At 30.6% G+C, this 27,755-nt stretch overlaps 1 protein-coding gene across 1 annotated transcript; it reads left to right on the top strand.

Annotated features, from left to right (window-relative positions):
• Nucleotides 1–466: 466 nt before the first annotated feature.
• Top3beta (topoisomerase 3-beta) lies at nucleotides 467–4,961 on the top strand. Its single transcript, XM_065507234.1, has 6 exons — nucleotides 467–661; nucleotides 726–1,470; nucleotides 2,756–2,956; nucleotides 3,038–3,632; nucleotides 3,701–4,352; nucleotides 4,417–4,961. Exons 1-6 carry the CDS (start codon nucleotides 571–573, stop codon nucleotides 4,722–4,724), a joined length of 2,592 nt encoding a protein of 863 aa, XP_065363306.1. The 5' UTR covers nucleotides 467–570; the 3' UTR covers nucleotides 4,725–4,961.
• The last annotated feature ends 22,794 nt before the right edge of the window (nucleotides 4,962–27,755 follow it).

Raw genomic sequence — 27,755 nt, 5'->3', positions numbered from 1 at the left:
CCTTTAATATGATATATAATATGGTACAGTTTATTAATATTGTGAACCAAAAATTCCTTTTTGATTTTATATGACAGTACTTCAGAAAAATTTGATATACAGAAAAAGTGATTTTAGCGAAGCCGGTGTTCGATACACCCCAGAACTAAAAGTCCCTTCACCCGGCCGAAGGCCGGCAATACAGAAAATGTGAATATTAACAGAAAAAAAATTATGAAAATAAAAACTGTTACGCGGATCTTGATTTGTTCCAAAAAATTAGTTCTAATCATGGTACAATGTATTTTGTTATTTGTTTTTGCTAACTGCTCTTTATGACTACTCTACATTTCAGCGATTCTTTGTTTTACATCTGGCAACATGTTCAATTTTAAAAGACAGCTTGACAACCCTAAATGTCAAAATAAATCATCAATTCCGGCTGAATGGTGGTGGGGTCTATTTTTTCCACATCTGATAAATTTTTCGCAATAAATTTAGTTTTTTATATTTTAATTAATAAAAAGATTTAATATTATATCAGTTATCGAACAAATAATACAACAATTCAATTAATACGGTGAATTCATCATGAAGAAAGTGTTGATGGTGGCTGAAAAGCCATCTTTGGCGGCATCGTTGGCACAAATTTTGTCAAATGGAAGAAGTACTTCTAAAAAAGGTTAATTTTAACAGTGATGTCATGGAGAGCATTGTTTATTAAACAATTTACGTTTGTTTTTTAGGCACTAGCAATTCATGTTCTACTCATGAGTGGACGGGACCCTTCAAGGGCACAAATGTTGTGTTCCGCATGACTTCGGTGTGCGGTCATGTAATGTCACTGGATTTTGTGGGCAAATACAATTCCTGGGATAGAGTGGATCCAGTTGAATTGTTTGGCTGCCCCACCGAAAAGAAAGAAGCGAATCCCAAGCAGCATATGCGCAGTTTTCTAGCTCAAGAAGCAAAAGGTTGCGATTATTTGGTATTATGGCTGGATTGCGATAAAGAAGGCGAAAACATTTGCTATGAAGTTATGGATGCTGTTTCTAGAGTAATAAACAATGTCTACAATCGAAGTGTAACATATCGAGCACACTTTTCGGCTATTACGGAAAAGGATATTAAAGGGGCCATGGAATCTTTGGGTTTTCCCAATGAGAATGAAGCCAAATCGGTGGATGCTAGACAGGAATTGGATTTACGAATTGGTTGTGCTTTTACACGCTTCCAGACAAAATTTTTCCAGGGCCGTTACGGAGACTTGGATGCTTCGTTAATCTCATATGGTCCCTGTCAAACGCCGACATTGGGTTTTTGTGTCAAACGTCATGACGACATTCAAACTTTTAAACCGGAAAGTTTTTGGTATTTGCAACTAACTGCCGGCCAGCCAGAATTCACATTCGAATGGTCCCGCGGTCGTGTGTTCAAAAAGGATATTGCCATAATGCTATTGAATATGGTTAAGAGCCAAAAGGAGGGTCTGTAAGTATACATGTATGAAACAGGAACATTTAGTTGGGAATGAAAGAAAGATAAAATCCCTTTTTATTGTTGGTGTTTTGTCTAAGCTTGGGTAAACCTGAGATTATCAGATAGATTATATCTTATGCCTCGTCAATAAATATCAGTGAATTTATCCAATATTTAAAACAGGGATTGTTTAACAATTATTGCAGATTGTTAAATAACGATTAAACAAATTTATATGGTTTTTAACATGATGTGAAATATGTATATATTATTATGGTTAACTTCGGTAAAAATATTTAAAAATAAACCAGGACGTCGAACTTTTGAGATTCTTATTAAGAAAGAAAATACATTAAAATTGGAACAAAAAATTAAAAATGAACAGTGCTAATTCTGTGTTTATAAATATTTTCACTCACGACTCTAAAACTGTAGTTTTCTAGCATATTCTGGTCCCAAAAACCTTGATAATTCTGTTCGAATGCGGCACAGTGCGGTCAATCGGAGGAAAACTGGTAATAAGTCTGTCTCTTCCAAACTTCTGGTCCGATTGATGATAAATGGTATAGAAAATGAAATATAATATATATATTATGATCACTCTGTTAAAATACAAGGACTGGATTTTTTCGCTCTTCACTTTAAGTTCACATCGAGTTATATTTCTTAAGGATCCTATGGATCTCAGAGTGGAAGTGTACTTCTATAGTACACACCACTTGAAATCAATCTATCAACGTAGATTGACATTATTTTGCTTTTCGCAAATATCTTCAGTAATATTTTGTAACGAACCCTGGACACCGAGAGCTCATCCTAGCATAAGGCAGAAAACGTGTCGTTACAAGTTGTCACACATTTTTTCTAGAAACATAAAATTATACCTTTCTTTCAAAATCGCAATCCGCCTACCGTGAAAAATAAACAAATTCAAAAGTTTTAAATTAGTAAACATTAAGCTAAATTAACAAAAAAGATTGATTCTATATAGATTTGCAATTCAGCCATTGATTTCTGAATTCCCTTTTCATCGATGGTTTATCTTTTTTATTTTTTGTTGAGGAATCTACACTTTTTCCACCGTATCCATTTCTATAAACCTACCTACTACACATTTGAATAAAAAGTTTAGCTGAATCTAAGTTCAGGATCTTTTAGCTGAGATATAAGCAAAAAACCGCGACTACCTCGATTTTTTCACCAAAGATATTTTCTACAAATAAAATCTGCCCACACATGGCTGAGACATAAACAAAACAATGCGACTCTTACTTGTTTCTACTTAATTTTTATTTAGAATCGAAAGTGTTGTATCAAAGGAACAATTTAAAGGCAGACCCCAGGCTTTAAATACTGTCGAATTGATGCGTATTTGTAGTTCTGGATTGGGTATTGGTCCTTTCCAGGCAATGCAAATAGCCGAACGCCTCTATACACAGGGTTATATAAGTTACCCCCGTACAGAAACAAATCAATATCCAGCTAATTTTGATTTAAAGTGAGTACAATCTAAGTGAAATTAGCTATGAAATGTTTAAAAGTAATTTGTATTTATTTTTTCACACTTAACTAAACTTAGTGCTGTGTTACATATTCTAAAGCCCTCATCGGAGTTTGGTACTGAAGCCCATGCTATACTGAGCGATTTTAATCCACCCCGCAAAGGTAAAGATGCCGGTGACCATCCTCCCATTACACCAATGAAGTTGGCTTCACGCAATGATTTTGAAAGAGACACATGGCGGGTGTATGATTTCATTTGTAGACACTTTTTAGGCACCATATCAAAAGACTTAAAATATCGTACGACAGTAGTCAAAATGCGCATTGGCATGGAGACTTTCTCGTGTACGGCAAATGTTTTACTCGATCCTGGTTTTACTAAAGTTATGACATGGCAGGCATTTGGTCGAGATGAAGCCATACCGCCATTTAATGAGGGCGATCGTGTTCCATTCAACGATGTACGCATGGCAGAAAGTCAAACTAGTCCGCCAGACTACTTGACAGAAGCTGAATTGATCACTCTAATGGAACAGCATGGTATTGGTACAGATGCTTCAATACCCGTACATATTAATAATATATGTCAGCGGAATTATGTGACAATTGAGACTGGTCGTAAACTCATACCTACAACGCTGGGTATTGTTTTGGTACATGGCTATCAAAAGGTAGTTTTGTGTTAAAAATAAAAAAAACATTGACAATTTTGTTATAATTATTTGCATATTTTTAAAAGATTGATCCAGAATTGGTGTTACCCACCATGCGCTCTGAAGTGGAGGGCATGCTGACTCTTATATCTAAAGGATCAGCTGATTTTAATGCAGTCCTTAAACATGCTATCGATATCTTCCGATTGAAATTCTTATATTTTGTTAAGAACATATCCAATATGGATAGTTTGTTTGAGGTGTCATTCTCACCCTTGGCCGAGTCTGGTAAGTCTCATTCGCGCTGTGGCAAGTGTCGACGTTATATGAAGTACATACAATCGAAACCAGCACGTCTGCATTGTTCTCAATGCGATGAGACCTACTCGTTGCCCAATGGTGGCAATGTTAAGGTGTATCGTGAATTCAAATGTCCTCTGGATGATTTCGAATTGTTGGCCTTTACCACCGGCACCAAGGGTAGATCGTATCCTTTCTGCCCCTACTGTTACAACAATCCTCCGTTCAGGGAAATGCCGAAAAATGCCGGTTGTAATTCTTGTACTCATCCCACCTGCGCTCATTCCCTGAATACTTTGGGTATATCGGGTTGTGTCGAGTGTGAGCATGGCGTTCTTGTATTGGACTCTACATTGGCACCAAGTTGGAAAATTGGCTGCAATAGATGCGATGTTATAATCAATTGCTTCAAAGGAGCTACAAAAATAACAGTAGAGGGTAAATTTATAAAAAAAAAATTTTTAATTATATTTTACATTACTCAACCTTGTTTATTTTACAGAAGACAAATGCGACGATTGTGGCGCTCAAACGGTTAAGGTTTTGTACAAATCGGACAAGACGAAATTTAAAGATGGCACGGAGGAAAAGTCCGGTTGCATATTCTGTTCTTCAGATTTTGCTCATTTGGTAGAAAAACATCGTGCAGTATCATCTCGACCAGTAAACATCAGAGGTGGCCGTGGTGGTAGAGGAGGCGGCAGAGGTGGAAGTAAAGGTGGCCGTGGAGGCGGTGGTGGTAGAGGTGGTCGTGGTGGCGCACGTCAACCCAAAGACAAAATGGCGCAATTAGCAGCTTATTTTGTTTGAGATTAATTCTTAGCTCATCATACATTTTATTCAAAATACGTTTAAAAATTGTCAATGTTGTAAATTACAACATTTAATGCATTTTATTTTCAATACATACGTACATACATACCATATTTATTGAACAACAAATTAAACATTTTTATCACAATGTTTAATGCATTTATCGTAATTTTTATGTATAATACCACCCCGATAAGAAAATAAAGTGTGAGTAAAAAAAGGAAAACAAAAAAATAGTTTTAGTTATTCCAAAATTACCTTTAAAACACATTTTAGTGTAAAATTTTGTGTATATGTAAATCACCGATAGAACTCAATATCTAAAATTTCGTGTAAAACGTCTTTATATTTAATATTATTTTTAAAGTATTAAATGTTTTGAAAAATGTCCAGCTTGGTAATAATGAAGCAAAAAATATCCACAAAATAAGTTAGAAAATTGGAAAATGAAACTTATTTGTGTTGAATATTAACTTGATGCTTAAAACTGCTTATAAGTCCTAAAAATAAATCCTAATAATGATTAATATTATTAATTATTTAGGCTGTCAATATTATTTTAATAAAATGAAATTGCCAACTAGCTCATCTAATTAAGTATTCCCATGCGTGGAGTACATATGTATGTGTAAAATTCCATATTGTTTGTCTTCTGCAGTATAGAACTTACGTTGACTGCATTTGCGTGAAGGTCATTTGTGGGAAGGTCAAGCTCGCTCTCGCTCTAAATTTTGCTTCAAAATGTTGAGATCGACAAATTTGCCCATTTTGCCTTCGAGAAAATACAAATTGCATAATCCGGTCCTAAACCATAACCAGAATAGAAGATTTTTGGGACAAAGTAGTAAACTTGTTGGTAAACCACAGTATAGCGCATTTTTATTGGACAATTTTCAGCAGAAGTTTGTTTGCCCATTTTTAAATTTAATATCTTTTCAACTTATTTTTATAAAAATTCTTTAACAATTACCTTTTTCATTATCAGAGAAAGTATAAAATACACTGCATATTAAGAAAATTATTTGTTTCATCATTTTCGATTTTCTAAAATAATTTTACCTGTATCAAATAAGCTGCGAGTCACTGTTTTAAATTCTTGATTTTTATTTTTTTATGTCAGAAATTTTTTTTTTATTTTTTTTTAGAAATATTTGTCAGATTCTGATTTTTAATTTTTTTTGTCAGAATCTGATTTTATTTTTTTTGTCAGAAATATTTGTTATTTACAATTTTGATCGTTTTCAACATAGAGAAAATATACATAGAGCGGAAACTCTCCTGTCAAAGACCTAACTCAGTTGTCAAAAACCTAAGTGGCGAGAATGTATTAGTAAAAAAAACTATGTAAAAATAAAAACAACACTCGTATCTGTAACCATAGAGAATATACATAGAGCGGAAACTCTGCTGTCAAAGACCTAACTCAGTTGTCAGAAACCTAAGTGGTGAGAATGTATTAGTAGAAAAAACTATGTGAAAACAAAAACAACACTCGTATGTGTAACTTTTTTGAGTAATTTTTTTGTTTGAGTTTTTTTCGAGTTTCCGCTCTATGTTCTCTATGTCTGTAACCATAGAGAAAACACATAGAGCGGAAACTCTCCTGTCAAAGACCTAACTCAGTTGTCAAAAACCTAAGTGGTGAGAATGTATTAGTAAAAAAAACTATGTGAAAACAAAAACAACACTCGTATGTGTGATTATTTTGAGTAATTTTTTTGTTTGAGTTTTTTTCATAGAGAAACATAGAGCGGAAACTAAAAAAAAATTACTCAAAATAATCACACATACGAGAGTTGTTTTTGTTTTCACATAGTTTTTTCCATAGAGAATAGATGTTTGGCATCAATCCAAGTTTTCCAAAATAGTTATAAAAATAAAACAAACAAATTTCAAGTTTAAATTAGAGACGAAGATATCTTTTTATTGTTAATTAATATTACCTCGTAGAAGGAATATATTGCGTTTTCTTAGTAAAATGCACGTAGTGCTTATGTCGAAGACAATTTGACAAGTGTTTTTTAATGCTAAAATAACAAGCATAATTTGGTGGCAACCAATATTTAAGGACCCGTTAATGGTTTACTCGCTAGAATCTAGTGAAATACTTCCAGCAAAGTTGCATAAAAAAGGAAGCAATAATAAATTCTAACGTTGTTAAAAATAGTATAATACGTTTAATGTAGTTATTACCAAAAGGATGCAACCTAAACAATAGACATAGAGCGGAAACTCTCCTGTCAAAGACCTAACTCAGTTGTCAGAAACCTAAATGGTGAGAATGTATTAGTAGAAAAAACTATGTGAAAACAAAAACAACACGCGTATGTGTAATTATTTTTAGTAATTTTTTTGTTTGAGTTTTTTCTTGTTTCCGCTCTATGTCTATGGTCTAGGTGTTAACCCTGCCAAAACCGAACTGGTTCTTTTTACCCGGAGATATAGAATTCCGGAATTCAGACCTTCACGACTGGATGGTACTTTTCTGAAAACTTTAAGCGAAGCCAAATATCTTGACGTAATTTTGGACTTTAAGCTCTCGTTGAAACGTAATGCTGAGGGTCGAATGAAGAAGGCATTATGTGCCTTTTATATATGTAAGAAAACCTTTGGGAATAGATGGGGACTTAAACCATATATTGTACACTGGATGTACACCGCGGTCTTAAGACCTATTTTGACTTATGAGGCTCTTGTTTGGTGGAGAGCGATGGACATTAAGACTCACCTTTTTATTTTAAACAAGGTACAAAGACTAAAATGTCTTGCAATTACTCTATGAATTTCACCCCTCATTCCAGTCTACAGGCGATACTAAATGTAACTCCTCTTGATATACAGTATCGAGCATAAAAAATGCGACGCTATGCAATGTGATTTTTAACAGCACTGATTTTGTTAAAAAAGCTATCCAATTGTCCACATCTGATGTTTTTATATTCTCATTGTTGATAGGCAATTATTGTATGATATTTTGTCAAATATTTTTTTACAGAAGGATAATTATAAAATTTTTTAGTAAAAACAGTGGTAAAATTGTGCGAGCAAAAAATAATGCAACTCTACGGAAGTTTACTTAATTTTTAAAATTTTTAAAAAAATAATTATAAAAAATTGCTAAAAACTATAATACTGTTGCAATACAGTAATTTACTGTTAATACTAATAAATTCAAGGATATGAAATCTACAAAGGATAACAGAATTAACGAATGATGCATTTTCTGTTCAATATGGTGAATTTTTCGAAAACCAAGAAAATTTGAAATTTTGCGGATATCCTCTATGAAAAGGAAATCAAATAATTGTGGTGGTGTGCCTAAAACTGAGAGAGCTAACTAATTAATGTTAGAAGGGTTCTGAAATTTAATGCTAAAATAATATTACAAAACATATGACATCGTGTGGTCTTTAAAAATTACAAATAATGAAATCATATTCAAATATCCATTTATTTTGGTAAGTAAACGAATTCCAAAACAGCGAAAGACAACTGTAAATAATATTAAATTTGACACTGTTCCTATTTCATAGAATCCTATATTTAGCTTACGTGATTACTAAGCTTTAGCAATTTTTTACTATTTTAATTTAATATTTAAGGGAATATCTGTGACCAGTCGGCCTGAGTAACAGAACGAAACTATCAGACACGAATAAATTAAAATTACGTTAATTGACCTTCCTGCTTCGAAAAGCATAGGCGCCTAATTTATTTGCATCATTAAATTATCTTTTGGAGGTTACAATAGTCATAAATGGTCACATGTGTTCGTTTGGGTAGCATCAAATATATGATGTCACCTTCCATGGATCAGGTAACACAGCCTTGATTACTTCAATGTCTAACATTTTAGTTTTATTTCAATAAAATCCATTTCAAAACTAGCCATTAAAATTATTTCGGCACACAATTCTTAATTATATCTAAATTTTTATAACGGAATGGGAGCACGGCGTTTTTTGGATAAAATATTTATCCTTTTGAATTTGAATGTCCTTAAATTTGTTTGTATGTATTAATAGTAAATGATGGTAATGCAACATTTGTTATAGCTTTTAGCAATTTTTTATAATTATTTTTTTCAAAATTTTAATAATTAAGTAAATTTCCGTAGAGTTGCATTTTTTTTGCTCGCACAATTTTACCACTGTTTTTACTAAAAATTTTATAATTATCCTTACGTAAAACAATATTGGACAAAATGTCATACAATAATTGCCAATGATCAATAAGAATATAAATACAGCAGATGTGGACAATTGGATATCTTTTTGAGCAAAATTAGTGTTGTTGAAAATCACATTGCATGGCGTTGCATTTTTTATGCTCGCTACTGTACATATACATATATCAAATGCATTTCTGCTAAGTCCCATTTTACAATGCAGAAATTGAAAGTCAGACAGACGAAGTTTGTTGGCGAGGGGTTGAAGAGGTAGAGTGTGTATTACACAGGTTTAGGTTAGTTCAAAAGAGAATGAGAAAAATGTCTGCCTTTCAATTTCGGTCAGAGATCTATGCCATAAAGCCGCGAGAAGAATCCGGGAACTGAATCTCGAAAATTCGACTATACATATCTACTTGGACAGCCTTGCATCAATCAAAGTTCTTAACTCCAACGTTATTAGGTCGAAATGTCTTCTCAATTGTATCCAATCACTGGCACAACTGACACATTACGTCGAGTTGATATGGGTTCCAGGACATGAGGGCAACTGGGGAAATAAAGTATCTGAAGAATGCGCAACCAACGGGTCGTCCCTAGACGCAACTCTTGCGCAAAGGGATATTCACACTCCCTTGGTGACCGTATCGAAACTGATAGATGAATGGGCTTTGAGGTGGTCTAATATCATCACTTGTAGAATATCCAGAATGCTTTGGCCCACTCTGACAGAGGATAGGACTAAGACTCTTTTGTCTCTTAGTATGAATTCGATTAGGCTTCTTACGGGTATAATCACTGGGCACTGTATGATTGGACACATGTCGGCTGGGTTACCCACGGAATTAGAGCTCTCAGAGAGCATAAGGGAATAGTATTTCTAAGGTTACCACAATGGGCCACAAGGCCTCCGAGTGAACTCGCTAACTTGTGAGCAACCCACGTAACCTAACCTTGTGTTTGTTAAAAAAATATTTTAATACATTTTTGTAAGCGGACTACGAAATTTATCCCAACACAGTAAGCTTTTAACAAACTTTATCCTAAAATCGAGATTAAATGGAAAATGTATAATAAATTTGTAATCTGCATCTCTGTATAAATTCGTTTAACACTGTCGATTAGTGAACCAATACGATTTAGCTTATATATATTCCGCTAAATTCAAAAATACTTTTAAGAAAAAGTTCATTACTTCCAATATTCGTGTATATCGCGATTAAAATTTATGAAATGCAGAAGACTAAATATTCTGATGTTACTAATTGTTCGTATGCATTTAATTAATAAATTAGTTATTTAATTTTGTTCATACAAAACGCTATTGATGTGCTAAAAAAGAAAAAATCATAAACAAATTTACTCAAATTTAAACAAAATTCTGCTTTTCTGTTAAATAATAACATGGCTCTGTTAACTTAAAATATGTATGTACTATAATTTGTTCTGAAAACATGTCTGTTACGATTTTAGTTTTTTTTTTTTTAAACGTTATATAATTCAACCAAGTACAAACATTTTGTCAAAGTCTTTCTAATGAATTATTATTTATGTTCAATGGCAATAAGAATAAAGAACAACCATGAACATTTTTTTTAATTTTGCTTGGGAATTATGGTTTATTTTCACATATATTACTTGCAGCCATCGAAATATTATAACAATGACATTGATCATTAAAAATTTCACATAATTCCAACATATTCTAAAATGCATCAATGTGTGATTAGTTGTCTGTCTACTACACATTCATAAACATTTTATTAGAGCCCCTTTACACTATCAGATATTACAAAACACTTTTGTATGGTGCAGAGTTGGGGGTAATGCACTAAATGTTGAGTGCAATCAACATTTCACTAGCACTAAATATTATTTTAAAAAATATAGTTTTAACTAATTTTCATCAGCTTTAGTGGTAGTGAAGCTTATATTTTTATCACTAATATTTTTTAGTGATAGTGATATTTTTTTAACTATAAATCAATTGAGTGGTAGTGTAGAAATATGCACTAAACTCAAATAGTTAAAAAATTTAACAATAACTAAAAAAAAGCTTCAATAATTTTCTTTGCACTAATATATTCAAAATTAGTGATCGTGAAGTTATTCCAGTTTAAACTTGAATATTAAATATACAGATGTTTGTTGAGCAAGCTTCAAAGTGTTTTTCAGCATCCGAAGAAATAATAACACAAAAAAACACTGATAATGTAGGATTCTTAGATTTTGGGGAAATTGACAGTAAGTGAAAAAGTTATTGAAGAAATTACTTAGTTTATTAACATCTTCAATATTAGGACCTTCAACCTTTGTTCAGAAAGATGGCATAGAAAGTGAAATACGTGCATTCCTTTTAAGCTCGGACACTGATATTTGCAGTCTCAAAAAATATCCAATAATAAGGCAAATGTTTTTTAAATTTAACACGCCTTTGGCTTCTTCTGCTCCAGTAGAGCGTTTATTTTCTTTTAGTGGAATGGTGGATTCTCCTCCGAGAAATAAATTAAGTGATTCGAATTTCGAAAAGCTTGTTTTACTTAAAGCCAATAGTCTCTAATTATTTTCTGTGTAATTGCTTATTTCTCTTTTTATTGTAATTTGTGTATTTATATACCGCTTTTACGATTTTTCCTTAAATATATTAACTTAAACTATGAATAGAGTAAAACATTTCTTTGTTGAAAAAAATAGTGCAGGAATATTTTTTTAACTAAAAATTTTAGTGTAGAAAAAATTATTTCATTAGGCTGCAAAAAAAATATTTTAACTATTTTCAAAATATTATTAGTTAAAAAATTTTAACTACACTATCACTATTATTGAGTGAGGCTTATATTTTTCAACTCATCACTAAACATTAAAAAAATTAGTGAAATATTTTACACTACCACTAACTATTAGTGATAGTTAAAAATTAGTGCACTACCCCCAACTATGGTATGGTGTACTTAAGTTAATCTTAATTAAGATTTATCTACGTCTATTGAAGCAAAAAGGATTTCAATCAGGGTTTCGATATTCAGAATATGAAATTATCTCATATCATCAGAATCAACTACTACGCGTTCCCACGACAATTGGATCTCCGTTCCGGAGCGTCCCGAATTATATTCGGCCAAAGATTGTCAACAATCGGTCACAGTCCAACTGTTACAACAATAACTATAAATATTTATACGTTCGTTCGTATTAAATTTTTTAATAATATATGGAAATTTTGAAACTGAGAAAAAACCAGAAGAAACAAATCTTATTTTAGAAAATGTAATAACAAAAGATGAATGAAATTAAAGTTTTATAAAATTTGACAAACAATTCAAATGGGTCATATTTCTTTATTTGGTCTGACGATTAAAAATATTAAAATTATCCTTTATGGCAGTAACAAAATTATATTCCAAAATCTATCAATTTTGCATTCGCAAAACTAATTTATTTATCATTCATTTTCGCATAAAATGATATTTGGTTCATTACTATTATGTACAACCTCATCATTGGTCAATGTCACCAGTAAATTTAAAATTCAACATAATTCTTTAGTTTATACTTTATACACACATAGTATGTAATTCGTTTTTGTAATGATCATGATTTGAACAATAATATTTTAAGCTAATTGCCAGTAAATGTCCAATGGAAATGTTTCCATTGTCTTGACACAATATTTATGTTGATAACATAATTAAGTATCAATTGAAAATATCCAAACTTCAAATAAACACTAATATGCATTTATGTACATATAAACATGCCCAGCAGTTCTTGTGTATGTCCCAGAGTCCCTAAGTTAATAATTGGGATGTGAAAAGTAGTACATATATTAACTTATTTATGCATTTCAAAGGACACGTATGGTCCTTTGAAATTGGAGTTAGCCAAGTAACTAGACATTATTGAAAAATACTGTCTAATAGGGATACATTGTCTCTATTAAAAATGAAGGGCATATATACCCAGTAAACATTATTTGCCAACGTAGTATCTGATGTTAGATTTTTCTGAACTAATTCTGAAACTATCAGAAAATGAACCGATTTGCTAAACTTCCTTCTGACACTGAATATTACCTTTTTTTATTACAAACAAATATTTGGTCAATTCACAAGGTCTCTTATCTGTCATATTGTCATAATGTCCTAATATATCAAAACTCGGCAAATCGGCTTAACCGACTCTTAGACATTCGGCGCTGGTCTCTGCTGGTTGGTTACGATAATACAATAAACATAGCATACAGAGTAATATTATTTTAGGACATTTATTGCTTGAAAAGCAATAAAAAACCATTGTGAAATATTAGGACATTATGACAATATGACATGATAAGAGACCTTGTGAATTGACCAATTATATATAGAATTTGAAGCCTACATACATAAGTAAAAATTATTTTCTTTTAAATGTTACTAAAGGATTTATAGACGGCAATGCTGAGTATTAATATTTGTCAAAAACTCAAGTATCATAATACAATTTCATCTTCTAAACAATATTTGCATTAAATTTTCAAAAAATACAAATGATTTTTTTACGGTCGGTATTCAAAATTAGTTTAAAACAATTCAAAAACTTTTTATTTTCATATGTATCGGGTATGTATTTTTAAATACAAATAAGGCAAACAAAAATGTCAAGAAAATATAAAATAAAAATAAAGTTTTCAGAAAAATATCAATCAACAAAGAAATAAAATATTTGTAATACTATAGTGTAAACAATAATGTGCTGTTTTTCTATACCGAATGAACGTTTTGAGTGGACGTTTTACATGTATTTTGTTTTTGTTACAATAACAAAACACATGTTAAATTTCCACTCAAAGTACTTGTTCGCTATAGAAAAACAGCACCTAAATGTTTTTTTCGAAACGATTTTTTGAAATATCGAATGATTTCTATAATATTTTAAATTTGAAAAGTGTTAATACTCAGTATTGCCGCCTATAAATACCTTAAATAAAAAATAATTTAAAATCACAATGTTCATACCATACAGAATAGACGTTCATACCATTTTCTGATGTTTGTTCAGACTTCAATTAGAAATATCAGACTTCACACTCAACAACGTTAATATACCGCAGTCTGATTATGTCACCTACCTTGGTATTCATCTAGATAGACGGCTCACATGAAGCTAAAAGTATCTAGCTTTCATTGGTTAATCAGTGATCAATCAAAATTAAGCCTAAATTCATTCTGTATAAGACCGTTTAAAACCAATTTGGACATATATAATTCAATTATGGGGAATGGCTAGCAACACCAGTATTGATCTTATACAGAGGGCCCAATCTAAAATTCATAGGACCATGACGGCAGCACCATGGTACACAAGAAATGAAAACATCCACAGAGACTTAGAAGTGACATTGGTAAATGAAGAGTTCAAGAAAGTCCGTGAGAAATATATTGTAAAACTGCTAAACCAACTTGCAAGACAACTTGTGCAGAGCCAAACCCGATAAAGACTCCACCACCCTGCTAAGATGCCATTTATCCATGAAGGCTTTCTTGCTAGAGAGCAACTAGTTTTAATTTTAGTTATAAGATTTAAATACTTATTGTTAGGCCTATAAAAGGCAGATTCAAAATAAATAAATATATAAAGCGTAATAAAAAACTAAAAAAAAATATCAGACTCTTGTTCTATATCAATAATTTATCTTTAGCTCAGAAATAGTACATTTGTATTTAACTCAGAAATAGTACAGAATTCTGTTCGACAAGTCTGATAAATCGGCAACATGCGCAAAATAATGCTTAGTGGGGTGACGTTAGTCACCTGCACCGATTTCGACTGGTCTCCGGCCAAACAAGAAATATTTCAGAAAAGATTTTAAGAAAAAGCAATTTTAGATATTTTGAAATTTTCGTTATAAAAATCAATTTTTGGTGGAAAATACGATTGATCACAGATTTTCTTTATTTTCGCTTAGGCCCTATAGTTTACGAATTATAAGCAATTTTAGATATTTTTGAATTTTGGTGGGAAATATGACAGATTTCTATTATTTTTGAAATTTTCGTTATAAAAATCTAATTTTGTTGGAAAATGTGAGTGATCACAGATTTTCTTTATTTTCGCTCTAGGCCCTATAGTTTACGAATTATAAGCAATTTTAAATATTTTTGAATTTTGGTGGGAAATATTACAGATTTCCATTATTTTTGCTATAGGCCCTTTAGTTTACGAATTGGAATTGGTGGGAAATATGAGTGATCACAGACTATATATTCATATAGTTTTTTTTATAAAATCTTTTCACATTTTTTATTTTACAACGATTGGTGTAGCGAAGCCCACCGGGTGAAGCTAGTATACATATAAATACTAGCTGAACCCGGTCCGCGTTGCTAACTCTTAGAAAACATCCATTTTATATTACATCTCGATTTTAAAATACAGTGTCGGACAAAACTAAAGCACTCGAAACACTTATTATCTGTATATTTATGAATTCATCTAAAGACCAGGGTACATAGAATGTGTGTTGTTTTTTTTATTTGGAGTAAAAATAGATAAATTATTTTGTGTGGAAACTCGGGAGCAAGCCACATACAATTGACCGTGTGAATTTTCAAAATACATGCCAGCTATAGTCAACAATTGGCCTTGTGGAGCCGCTTGAATTGAAATGGTAAGTCGTTGAAAATCATCGGTATGCGTGGAATCAGTCTTCGCTTTGAATCTGTCACCGATGACTGTTTCTTCAGGGTCTTGCAGCAAATGCACACGCATTTCAAGATTTCAAGCATTGATTGAGGAATAACGGGCAAAGTTTGGCTGAAATCACCAGCAAGAAGAATCAGAGCTCCTCCCATCGTATAGTGGAAAAAAAAAGTTTAAACTAAATTTTTTAACCCTTTAAGCGCATTCTTGTTTTTTGGAAAAAATACCTTTGTTCACAATTTATGCTGTAACTTTGAAATGAAAAGCGATAAATTATTGAATAAAATTGGAAATTAAAGCATACTTAATGTGCTATTAAAAAATTCAAATTATAAATTTATTGTATGTATTTATATTAGTATAAATTTAATTTAAAATCCAAAATTGTATAAATTTAAAAATTTTTTCAAAAAGGTTACAATAGAGAATATTATAATTTTTTAGTAATGAATAATTATAAATACATAAAAACACAGCATTTTAGAAAAAAAAAAATGTTTAACCCGTTAAATGCATTATTGTTTTTTTTTGAAAAAAATAAAAAAAATCACATTATATGCTGTAACTTTGGAATCGAAAGCGATAAATTAGAGTAACTTCGGGTATTGTGGACTATGCGTCTAATGTGGACCAGTGTCTTTTTTCAGAAACTATTGCAGGTATGATAAAACTGATTTGTCGTACATTTTTTTCAGAAACTATTGCAGGTATGATAAAACTGATTTGTCGTACATTTTACAATTTGATTGAAACGACAATTGCACATTTGCTTTCATGAGTAATTGATATGTTGGCTATTTATTCTTGTATTGAAATTAATGCGCGTGCTCAACATTTTTTTCGGCTCAAGTAAGAAACAAAATTTGGTACAGTTACTTTGTAGAATTTAATGTTTGGTTGTTTTATATAGTTAAAGTGGACACGTAGTTTTGCATATATTTGATAAGAATTTAAGCACATTTAGATTATTGGGTAAAAATATTTTTTTACCACTGTAACCCAAGTTCGTGTAATGTGGACCACTTAAATTTCTTGATTATGTACTACTGGTCCATATTACCCGACAATAACTATGTACTTTGTAAGCAATCTATCTAAGCCAAGAACGCGACTTTTTAGTTTGTATTAATAAAAATATATTGAAATTAAATTTTTTAATCATACATGATTAGCTGGTTCATGAATTTTATGTATTAAATAGTAGTCCACATTAACCTCATATAGTGGTCCATATTACCCTCCAATTTTTTTAATGCTGGTTTTTGGGTTCCTTACAATATTTTCACATAATTTTTTGATCCTTTGATGGACAAAATTTTCAACTGCAAAAACAATTAGAGAATACATTAGCTAATATATTGCTTCACAACTTTTTTAATATCCATATATATTGTGGCCAAAATTTAGAAAAAACAAAACGGTAGTCCACATTACCCGAAGTTACTCTAATGAATAAAATTGGAAATTAAAGCATACTTAATGTTCTATTAAAAAAATCAAAAAATAAATATATGCATATTAGTATAAATTTAATTTAAAATCCAAATTTTACGCAAAATTTTATAAAAATACAATTTTTAGTAATGAATAATCCATAAAAAAAACAGCTTTAACAAAAATGGAAAAAAAATTGTTTAACCTGTTAGGCGTTTTTTGTTTCTCGGAAAAAAATAAAATTTTCGCTGTAACTTTGAAATCAAAATAAATTTAATGAATAAGTTAATATGTATTCCTATTAGTATAAATTTGTATCCAGTTTTTCTTTCACTAAATTCAGTAAATGTAAAAATGAATCTGAAAAAATAAAAAAATTTAAAAGTTTTGGGGGAACCTTTGGTTTTGTTTTACCTTCTTAATAAAAAATATATTAAAATATTTGTATTATTCTGCATTCTCAAATTCACCACAAATATCCCAATTATCATAAGTTTCATTATCTTCATCATCATTATTATAATCTTCTTCATCATTATCATCATCACTATCTTCATCGTTGTTATCATTTACTGGTCTTGTTAAATAAATGACAACCAGAGTTTTAACACAAAAACGAAAATAAAAAAAAGGGCGGGCATTGTCTGGAATTTTTTTCTTAAATATAAGCTGATATCCTAACCTTTTTTAAAAAAATATATACACATAATTTTTATAAAAAATAAAAATGTTACTATATACTTTAATACCTGACGTTGAAGGTTCCATTATAAAAGATTTACTTTTAATAGATTTAATACTAACAATAATCGCTTGAATTGTAAAAATTTCCAATTTTTTCACTTTTTTTGAAAACAGCAATAATTTGCTAACTTTGACCGCTCACTGAAAATAAAGTAAACAACTTAGTTGATTTATTTTTACAGCTAGTGATGTAGAATTTTATCTACTTTTACCCTATACCATTTATTATAAAAACTTTATTTCTAAATTTCAATTAATCGCCACTTTTATACCATTTGAACCCAACGTGCATCGGTTGGTTGTTTCCTAGAAAATCACGCAGGATCCTTTCGAGCGCTTCCAGCAATTTCTTATGTGCCATCGTGAATTCATCCCAAATGATAATTTTGCACGTTTTAAGGATGTTGCATCTTATTAACTGCGCCCTACTTGTTTTAACGAATGACTTGAAAATTTGGTATGTACCGGACATGTGCTGGAATGTATTGCTTTCTTCGCTTACACCAAATCATTCGCTTCAGAGTAGACCACTGTGAATTAAAATTTTTAGAATTATGTTAGGCAACGAAATGAAAATTGTCATTGTTTTTTTGACAAAATTAAGTTTTTTTTTTGTAAATTTTTGTTTTTGACAATATTTTTTTTGATGTCATTAGCGGTATTGTGTACAAATTTGATTTTGCCACGCCCCTTCGCCCGAAACCGCGGTTTTGTATTTTGTTGGTTTTCTGAAAACTCTAGTGTAATGTATACAACTTGTGATAAATTGCAATAAAATTGAATGTTTGACTTTAAATGTATGATTTTTTAATTATTATTTGTCAAAATTAACTATTTTTGACAAATTTCCATCGAAAGTGGAAGTGTTTTTTTCCGATTACAAAAATTTAAACGTATAGGTACATTTAAAAATGCATTTAAATTATAGCGTAAACATACAAAATGTAACACACGTACGTTTCGTATTAAATAGATCTGATAAAGTTTGGTTTTAAATGGATGTCATTAACATTTGCAATAAAATAATTTACTAAAATAATGACATCAATATGTGAGTGTGAGACAAAATGTCTCATTTAAAGTGTATGTTAAATTTAAATTTCGAGTTAATGGATTCAAAAATTAACACCTTTTTGTGGATTGAGTCTATTTTCTTAGACTTACAATTTAGTTTATTTTGAAATACATATGTATGTATCTACATTTTATTTAGTACAAATGATTTTATTGTTTGACAATTACTTTTTATTCGTTAAAGTTACGCCAAAAACATGTACATAGTTTATTTAATTTTTTTTTTTGTAAAATCAACCTCAAAATTAACGTTAAGGGCGTTTAAAACTAAAAATTTTCTAACAACTTGCTCTTTGTTAACAATTGATGTGAAAATTACTATTCGTACAATATTTATGTTTGTGTGTAAATTGATTAGTTCAAAGAAACATTCATACTAGAAGGAAGTAACCTCAGCGAAATATAAAGATTATTTAGTTAAATATTTTAGAAAATTGCCTAATTTATGTCAAGTCAAGTCAACTTTTCAACGTAAGCGAGACGAGATTTACATACTTTAACAATGTTTTATGATAAGATCGTTTTTATCTATAGTTCCCCAGTAGTTATGCAAGTAGTCAATGTATCCCTTATAGACAGTAATTTTCACAAATATCTGATCACTTGGCTGACACGAATTTATATATTTTAGGTATTTTGACACGTATGCGCTATTTGTAGTGTAGAGAGAAGACAATGGGTTACTTTATACATCCCAAGTAAACTAGCGAGAAGACAATTGTCACTTAAGTGTCTCTAAGTAAACTAGATTCTAGAGTTTAGTCACTTTAAACGTTATGTGTGTAATTCGTACAAACTGATTTTATACAAAATGGTGTTGATATAATTCTCATACAGTTTATTTTTATTTTTGCTTAAGTTTAGTGATATCCCATGTAACATAGCTTGAAGTCAATAGTCACTTTAGTGTCTCTTAGTGACCTATAGTGAAGTCACTTTAGAAAGTAGTTATTTTACCCACCAGATGCAATCTAAGTCAACACAATTAGTTATGTAGCTGATCAAGTAACCAGTTAGGTAGCAAGTAAGGTAACATACGCTATGTAATCAGTATGTGAATCCAATGTGATGACTACTTTGGACCAGCTTAGGACACGTGTTAAAATAACTAGTCACGTAGCTAGTTATGTAACTAGTTGTCACACTAAATTATGGATAAAATCACTAGTTTTAGACAATGTCCTCGAACTGCTGGGTTATGTAACTAGTTGTCACACTAAATTATGGATAAAATCACTAGTTTTAGACTATGTCCTCGAACTGCTGGGTCCTTCAAATGAGAGCACTGAGTTTTGTGGAAATAAACAGATCAATAATGAAGGATTAATTTTAATAGAATAAACTGTTCAGCTAGGGTTTTTATCCCGGGAATTCCCGGTACAAATTTCCCGGGAATTTTGCCAAATTTTCACTACCCGATTCCCGAGATTTTTAGTCGGATTTAAAAACTGATGAAACTACAAAGAAAACAAGCTCCAATTTTTTCACAAAAAACTAAACATTTTTTTATTTAGAGTTTTTCGAATGAAAACTGCACGATCTTGAAATAAAGGTGAACAATCTTCAATGACAAGAAACCTCTAGTATAACAAAGGCCCCTACTTTTGATGGCGGCACAACATTTTGTATTTTCAAGTATAGAATTGATTTTGGTCAGCAATAGTTCTTGGTAACAATCAACATAAATTAAATCATTCAGAGTTTGAATAAATTTTGTTATTAATTAACTTCAAAATTAATTCAATTTAGCTGAAAAGCTAAAGAATTAGATATTGGGAATGGATTTGTGGAATGAAAGGCTGACATTTTTAATTACAGATTAAGATTTTAATTTAGATTTTTATGAATGCAAAACTTTTTGCAAAATGTGTTTTCTTACTAATTAGGATAATTAAAATAATTTTGACCTTCCTATTCGAATGAAACCAGTATCATTGAATATATGCTTTGAATATATTGAATATATTTTTTTGTTTTATTTATTTATTTTCAACAACCTAGTCTTATTGGCCATAACCGGTTATAAATTTCTACTTAAAAACATACACATATTAATTCAAAAAGTTTGAAACGAATTATGCATTATTTCCTGACATAACTTAGTCGGAACACTTTCATCGTTTAATTAATGGATATCCCTTATTGAATTTGAAGCAACTATGTATTTGAAAAAATTTTCTTAATTTGGTATTACAATTTTTCCGGAATTGAACTGATTTTTAGGAACCCTACCTAGTCCATCATCAATATCTCCAAATAAATTGTTTAATTTACAAGATTTTAAGAGCGTAATACCACGTCAAAATCCAGAAATTCTTAATTAAACTTAAAACTATTATTTTGCAATACTAATTGTTTAAATGTAATACTTTATAACGCAAAACACTTTTCTATTAGGTTTATTTTTACAAAATTAATATTTTTGTAGGAACACAATACTCTATCTTTAATAAATTTTCCAAATGCAAAATTTTTAAAATAAATTATATGTAGAATTTATTAGCGGAAATAAAAAAATTCAAAATTTCTTAAGCTATTTTTTGATTTTGGAGTTACGAACTTGTTCATTTACCGGGACCCCGGGAATTCCCGCCTAGAACAAATTATTCAGTTTTAAGAATGTAGACTTCCTTAAATATTACAAAAAATTTATTTGGTTTTAGAATGTAAGTGAATACAAATAAAAAAATCCAATAAAAAATTAATATAAAGAGATAAATAAACTGACTCGTTTTCTAATTTTGGTTATATACAAACCTATCATCATTTTTCATTTGTATCGGAATGGCTTCAATTTCCATTAGATTTTGTTCTACCTTCGTTAGATTCCAATTAATTATGTTAATAAATATTTTATTTTTTTTTAAATTTTGAATTGGCAATGTTTTGCTATTAAATAAAAAAATAAGTAAAGATGTTAATTAAAACTTGAACAAAATCCAATAATATTAAATAAAATTCAATTCCACGGAAAGTGGTTTTATTGCAAAAGTTTTCGTTTTACTCTTTTTGGGAAAAAGCAAAATATTAAAATAATTCCACTTTCGATCGGAATAGAATTATGTGACAACTCCGAACATTCACGATTTTTTGGAATAATTTGAATAATTAAGTTGTTATTGGTCTATTTGGGTTAAATCTTTTTGGTTGTATGAATCTTCTGCATTTTTTTGAGCTTTAATTAAGCCTCTTTTAGAGAAATTCAATTTCAAAAAACATCACATAAATCTATGGAAAATAATTCCCGAGAATACAATTTCCCGGTATTTTGGGTATGAAAATTTTGCAGAATTCTCTAGTCACACATTAGCAATACTTTTGTCAATAACCAATGAAAAATAAAATGTATATTCTAAATAACACAATTAGTGTTCAAAATATAGGGTACCTTCCCGATTAGATAGAAATATTTGAAAATGAGTCGGTGCTTCAAACTCTTTTTCTTTTCAATGGAGGCTGTGTGAATAAAACGCGGTCATTGAGCCGAGTTAATATCGAGTCAACTTAAGATCTTTTTTTTATTACAATACTTACTAAATACATGACATTTTTGTACTAAATTTTTCATCAACACATAATTGCTAAGTAATATTCGCAAACAATATTTTTGTTTTAATAAACAAACATGCAGTTTAAAAGAGATATGTACATACATACATACGCACACATACTATGTAATTTAATATTGTTTACTTTTGTGTGTAAAAAAAGGCCGCCATTGTTATTTGTAGTTTGTTACTGTTATGTTTTTTTTATTATTGTTTTGTTTGTTTATTTTATATTGTCCGATAACGATAAAAAATACAACGTCAATATTGACCACCAAAACCCAGTTTAAACATCAAGTTTATAAAGTTCATGTCAAAAAATCGGAAAAAATATATACATAGGTACATACACTACTACTCAAAAATATAGCGCACTTTAGAAAAATGTTTTCAAACTTGTGTAATACAATTTTAAGTCCTGATTACATTTTACCAACTTTGTTTAGATATTTTTTATAATCTTTATTCTCTTATGATTAAACTGTGGTAATGAAGTAATAATGTTGTATTGCTCTTAATCTCAAATTTATGTGCCATAAATTATGGCCCATAATTATAGAGCACTCTCTTTAAATATCTTAATTTCTGACCTAACAGTATTTTTGCTGTAGAAATGTCTATAATTTTTTAAATTTAAAATTAATAATAAAAAAGCTTGACGTTTCACGAAAATGTGTTTATTTTTTTTCATTATTTAATTAGTCCAGCCAGTGCCGGACGAACAATTTTTTTATTCATGGTTGTTTTGGTTAAATTGGCATTCTTCCTTCTAGATTATGTCTCTGTGTCCCTCCTTCTTAATCGAGTGTGGCCACGGTTATCTAATATGTTGCGGGCCAGCGGGTTTGGATGAACTTCAAGTTTTTATACCCTTCAGCTTCGTGAGAAGGGTATATATAAGTTTGTCATTCCGTTTGTAATTTCTACATTTTTCATTTCCGACCCTATAAAGTATATATATTCTGGATCCTTATAGATAGCGGAGTCGATTAAGCCATGTCCGTCTGTCTGTCTGTCTGTCTGTCTGTCTGTCTGTCTGTCTGTCTGTCTGTCTGTCTGTCTGTCTGTCTGTCTGTCTGTCTGTCTGTCTGTCTGTCTGTCTGTCTGTCTGTCTGTCTGTCTGTCTGTCTGTCTGTCTGTCTGTCTGTCTGTCTGTCTGTCTGTCTGTCTGTCTGTCTGTCTGTCTGTCTGTCTGTCTGTCTGTCTGTCTGTCTGTCTGTCTGTCTGTCTGTCTGTCTGTCTGTCTGTCTGTCTGTCTGTCTGTCTGTCTGTCTGTCTGTCTGTCTGTCTGTCTGTCTGTCTGTCTGTCTGTCTGTCTGTCTGTCTGTCTGTCTGTCTGTCTGTCTGTCTGTCTGTCTGTCTGTCTGCCTGTCTGTCTGTCTGTCTGTCTGTCTGTTGAAATCAATTTTCTGAAGGCCCCAGATATCTCCGGGATCCAAATCTTCAACAATTCTGTCAGACATACTTTCGAGAATTTTGCTATTTAAAATCAGCAAAATCCGTCCATAAATAACGGAGATATGAGCAAAAATCCGAGATAACCTCTGAAAATTTCATCAAAAAACACAATGTATTGCATGCTTTGACAAAAAAACAACAAAACGTATGTTTGAATGTGCAAGCTTTGCGTATTTTGTTTTACTTTTGTGTTTTGTTTCTTTTGGCGTTGTTGTTGTTTTTTATACAATTAAACGTATGTTTGGATGATGTGTTCATTGCCTTGCGTATTTTGTTTTTGTTTTTTCTTTTGGTGTTCTGTTTCGTTTGGCGTTGTTGTTGTTTTTTGTGTTCTTGATAAATTTAGGATGCTGTACGCTGAAAGTGGGCAATGTACATACATACCTATATACTAATTATAAAAAATAATAATGCATCCACAACAAAAGTGAAGGGTATATAAGATTCGGCATAGCCGAATATAGCACTCTTACTTGTTTTAAATATTTTTGTACATTTTTCGAGATTTCAGTTTTTACAATGGGCACGTTTAGATCTTTGTGTATATTCGCATTTTTGATATACCAGGGGGCAACAGTGATCATTCTTAGAAAATTGTTTTGGCGTCTTTGGATCTTTTCTACATTTGAGGCCGTGCCCCATATCGGTTTTATGATCATGTTATAAAGTAGTAGTTTACAATCTAAATTAAGCGTAGTGTTTCTGCCAATAAGCCAATTAATTTGAATTGATTTCAATTTCATTTGGGTCAACTTTGCATCTACATATATGACTTTTCCATGTAAGGCGACGATCGAGATGTATTCCGAGGTATTTCACTTCCGATTGTTGAACTATTGTTTGGTTATTGATTTGAATAGGGGGGCATGATTCTCTACGCAATGTAAATGTTATATGTACATTTTTGCTCGTTGACTTTAATTTTCCATTGTTTTAACCATTTTTCTAATTAAAATATGTGATTTTGTAAGTAACGAGACGCTTCTTGAGGGTTTTCATGAATAGCAGTATCATCAGAAAATGTGTTTATAATGTTGAAAAACGCTTTCTAATAATGAACTGCTTTCAAATAAACGTGGTCTGGTTTAAGTGCACAGCAAATGCTCAAGATCGGCATTTGGTTTAAATGAGTAAACGAAATCGATCAGCTAATAGCCGCCAACTTGCTTCAGATTGGTCTTCTGTGATTGAAAAGACAGTTGGAGACAGAAACGGGTAAACTAGAGTAAGAAAAATGCAAATTGGACTGATATGGATTCGAATAAGGTTATATTTTGTGATTTGATTAATGGATTGGTTTAAAAATAATAATATATCTCTATTAGATTGGCCACCAACTTCACCCAACATTAACCCAATTAGTAAGAGAGCTATATTCGGCTGTGCCGAATCTTATATACCCTTCACCAAATTATACTTCAAAATAAAAATTTTAAATATTTTAAGGTAAACAAAATTTATTTTTTTTTCCTAATTTATTTTTTAATTTTTTGAAAAAATTTTTTTTTTTTGTTTTTCCATTTTTTTAATATTTAGCGAAAAAAAAACTTGCTGAAAAAAAATTCGAGTCCTGGTTTTTTATACCTCAGCCATTTGTGGACCGATTTTCTCGATTCTAAATAGCAACCGAGCTGGAAGAATTCTGGAGATATTGATGTATGAATCGTGTATGTAAGTTATTTGGGGGCTTCGGAAAGTTGTTTTCAACAGACAGACAGATGGACATGACTTAATCGACTCCGCTATCTATAAGGATCCTGAATATGGAAATTACAAACGGAATGACAAACTTATGTATATATACCCTTCTCACGAAGGTGAAAGGTATAAAAATAATTGAATAACTGCAGAATTATAATACATAGTTATTTTGTAACCATTCTACATAAATATATAAAAATGGGCGGGATCGAATTTCAAGTGAACTGTAATGTAAATTACGTTGATGACAAAAATTAAAGGGATCGGAGAAAGGGACAAGGCCTTTTTAAAGTAAATATTTATTATCGAATATCTGGAGAGCTATAATAGTGAAATTCTCTTTGCGTGAGTTATTTTGCACGTAGTTGAGAATAACTGAATGCAAATGCTAATGGGTAGTATCAGAACATACAAAGTAAATAGATATTTTCAATAGATATTTTACTTTCCTATCATTATAATTATTATAATTATTTTAACTAAAAATAGGCTGAAGCGATTTTTAAAACGCAGGAAATTTTTTATTCTTTTAATGGCAAAACTCTGGTATTAATTATATTAATTTAATTTTTTATACTTTTATATTTTGTTTGGTTTAAATTGTGCAATTAAATTAATAATCTGATAAGTAGATATAAAAATCTTTGTTCTGTTTTAATGTTATGAAAAGGTGCTTGGAAGTCAAACAAAATTTTATAAAGCGCGCTATATATTTGAGCTGTAGTCAATGGACTTTGTAAGTACATACATATGTATGTACGTCATGACGCGTCAGCCAAATGAATTTTCAGTAACCACATACTACATGACGTATACGTAATTAATAATAAATTTAAAATATTTTTTAAATGTTGATACGGTATCCGCTGAAAACTTTCGTAATGACCTAAAATACCACCAACAAAAATTTTAGCTTGTTCTAAGTTGGACAACTTTCCGACGTGCCGACTTTCGATTTAGTTTTGTGGTGCATTTACAAGGTGAAAAAATGTTTTTTTTCAGTTTTTTTAATATTTTTTTTTGTAATTGTAAGTAATTGTCGTTCTAATGAGATATAAAAGACAAAAATTATTTAAAAAATGTTAAAGTTATTAACGTGTCAGACCATTAACGTGTCTCAGGCTACTAGAACAAGAAATGTAGGAACAAAATTAATATATTTTGAGAAATATTAAAACAAAAGATTATTCTTACTTAAAATATATCAATATTTACTTGTATATGAGTTTTTATCTCCTTAGGATACAGTTAACCTATTCGCAGGTATAACCAAAAGTCAATTTGACCCCAAGTAAAAAAATATATAACATTTCGCTATCTTTCCATTAGAAATTCCAAATATTGAAAAATTTAACCTTTGACCTCCACGATTTAAGGGTTAATGTTTTCCGATTTCAGGAAAACTTTCAGACTATATTTAAAATTACCTGGACTATAATATCCTGAACAGATTTTATTTAATATTCATAACAGTAAGAAAATTGAGCTCATTCGCCAAAATATGGCCAAATAATTAGATTTTCTCGAAAATTTCCAAATTTAAATCGCAGGTACGGAAAAACTATAGCAGGTATTGACATACTTTTTTCATATTTTTATTCCCTATTATGTTGTAAATAAATCCCCATGTGATGATCAAAATATTCTGAAATTTGTTCAACAAAATTTTTAAAAATTTGAAATTGAAGATTTGAAGATTTTTTTGGTTATACCTGCGAATAGGTTAACTGTATCCTAAGAAGATAAAAACTGATATACAAGTAAATATGGATATATTTTAAGTAAGAATAAACTTTTGTTTTAATATTTCTCAAAATATGATAATTTTGTTCCTACATTTCTTGTTCTAGTGTCCTGAGACACGTTAATGGCCTGGTATTTTAGGTCATTACGAAAGTTTTCTGTGGGTACCTTATCAACATTTCAAAAAAATTAATTCTAAGGGACACTCTAAAACACATACAGTGGTTAAAAATTTGGATTTTTAACAAACTAAAAATTAGTCATTACTATGGTATTCAATGGAAACTTAGGTTTCATTTTTACAAAAATTGTGACGATACATTGTAGCAATTAATGAATCAATCGTCTCCTTTGAAATATTTTGCCATTCACTTATAACTGCATCTGATAAAACTTCCTTCGTGTCATATTTTTGAGTCCGTATTTTGCGATTTACAATTTCGCATAGGTTTTCTATGGGATTGAGATCAGGTGATTGGA

This window comes from Calliphora vicina, chromosome 4 (assembly GCF_958450345.1).
Source record: "Calliphora vicina chromosome 4, idCalVici1.1, whole genome shotgun sequence".
NCBI classification, from domain to species: Eukaryota; Metazoa; Arthropoda; class Insecta; order Diptera; family Calliphoridae; genus Calliphora; species Calliphora vicina.
This window is presented reverse-complemented; position numbering and strand designations above follow the sequence as displayed.

Excerpts from the sequence above, each read along its gene's own strand:
- Top3beta (XM_065507234.1), top strand. The coding sequence starts at position 571 with ATGAAGAAAGTGTTGATGGTGGCTGAAAAGCCATCTTTGGCGGCATCG. Across the intron at positions 2,957-3,037 it reads CCAGCTAATTTTGATTTAAA|TGCTGTGTTACATATTCTAA; the intron begins GTGAGTACAATC and ends AACTAAACTTAG. Across the intron at positions 4,353-4,416 it reads TACAAAAATAACAGTAGAGG|AAGACAAATGCGACGATTGT; the intron begins GTAAATTTATAA and ends TTTATTTTACAG.